Consider the following 1,968-nt stretch of genomic DNA (forward strand, 5'->3'; position numbering starts at 1 on the left):
ATTTGGAGCAATGAATTTAAATTCCCTATTTAATACAGTTACTTTTCCAAGATAGAACTCAGCGCCAAGAAGACAACTTTCTGGGGAACTATTTTCATGCATTTCCAATCATAGAATCGCACTTGAAAGCGATTTTTGTATGATCAAGATAGTCAGCAATTTTGCTTCAACCAAATTTCCAATCATAGTGTCCCAAAAGCGCATCAAATAAATAAGTCATTAAAAACACAAACAATAGCATCAACTAATAAGGAGTCCGCAGTTCACAAAATTTCCTGTACAAGTATCCTAAAAACCCGTCAACTAAATCATCAAACCATTCCCAGCAAATTCAAATGCTTTACCAAAAATTCCATCTAATTAAACATACACATACACATACACATACACATACACATGAAATAGCAAAGACAGTTCAATTTTTTTGGGCCGGGTATTTGCCCAGTTTTTTAAAATTTGAAGTTCAAAACAAAACTGGGCGATTTAACCCGGTTGAAATAAGTGCCCCCTTCTTTCTTTTTATTATGTTTTTTTTTACCTGATTTTTCACCTCATGCGGTCAAACCAAGTGTCAAGCAGAATGGTTAAGTAGCATTATTATTTTATTTATTTGATAAGATTTTGACCCAATGAAATATTGTCACATCATCGATTAATAAGCAAATCTATAAATAATAATGTACATGCAGTACAATCGATCAATCAGAATGAATCGAATTTAAGTGTAACGGACTCAATAATTTTGTTATTTTTAGTATTGCTTTATTTATATTTGAAAATTAATATGTTGATTGCAATTATGAAATTTACATGAAAATAAAATTGTCAATTAAATATATTTGATTGATTTTATTTTCCACCTAAAAAAAAAGTTATACTTGTTTATTTTTTATTGATAGATAGATAGATGAGAGAGAGGGATAGCAAATGAGAGAGAAAGAGAGAGTGAATTACATAAAAAATAATAACTCACTCCCCGTAAAAAATATATGGTCAAATAACCAAAAGTTAGAAAATATTTTTCATTAAAAAAAATTACCCACAACTAGGAATTTGCATTAAAAAATGACATTTTTCATGAAAAAAATTGAAAATCAAATGCACTCTAATATCAATTTAACTGAAATTAAAAATAATAATAATAATAAAATTGACAGTTAACTTTTTGGAAAACATATCCATGAAGAATATAATTTTTCTCAAAAAAGTAAAAATCGCCTCTCATCCTAATGCAAACTTATACTGATCATATGTTAATACATTCATATAAAAAAGTAGCTTATGAGTTCACTTATATGCCACTCCAAGCCCGCTTGGAAGAAATCATGTATTAGTATAAGATTACAAGAGTCATAACTATTTTGACAATTTGCGGTTGTAATGGCATTCAAAACTGCATCAATGGATCCACTTAAAGGCATTGCTGAATACCAAAATTTCCAGTAGTGAATTGGATAGTTCCAAACTTAAAAAAGAAAACAATTCTAACAGAAAGTATACTCCTCAAGAAAGGTATAACTTTTTCCAATTTGCCGAAATTGGAAATTGACAATGTTGCTGTTAGGAAGCAAACATGAGACTATCTTATGCCTCTCTGCGGACAAAGTACAGCTTGCCCATGACGTGGAGAACAGCGACGAAGGCAATAAAACCAATGCTCATTACAAGCACAACATTGGGAGAAATCTTGAGTCCCGGGGCATCATCTGTGTAGAACTGGAGCATGGTTCCACTTGCTCCACCTGCAGACCCGCCACTAGTAGTTCTTCTCCTACGCATGTTAGCAGCAGCTGCTGCTGCAGTTCCTCTCTGGGGAGCAGCTCCACCAGTAGCCATTTCTGCACCCATCACATCAACCTTCAGAACCAAGAACTTCTCTACTAATAATATATACCCAAGCCAAAAAAAAAAAAAATGCTCGTGTAACTTGTAATTGGAGAAAAGTAACAGAGGTAGAATGATGCTAGA

The 1,968-nt window shown here is 32.6% G+C and overlaps 1 protein-coding gene across 1 annotated transcript; it reads right to left on the reverse strand.

Moving 5' to 3' along the window:
• Positions 1-1,243: 1,243 nt before the first annotated feature.
• LOC111394647 (protein transport protein Sec61 subunit beta-like) lies at positions 1,244-1,872 on the reverse strand. The gene has a single exon (XM_023020559.1). The coding sequence runs from the start codon at positions 1,846-1,848 to the stop codon at positions 1,585-1,587; it is 264 nt and encodes an 87-aa protein (XP_022876327.1). The 5' UTR covers positions 1,849-1,872; the 3' UTR covers positions 1,244-1,584.
• Between the last annotated feature and the right edge of the window lie 96 nt (positions 1,873-1,968).

The sequence above is a fragment of the Olea europaea genome, chromosome 5 (genome assembly GCF_002742605.1).
Source record: "Olea europaea var. sylvestris chromosome 5, O_europaea_v1, whole genome shotgun sequence".
Lineage (NCBI taxonomy): Eukaryota > Viridiplantae > Streptophyta > Magnoliopsida > Lamiales > Oleaceae > Olea > Olea europaea.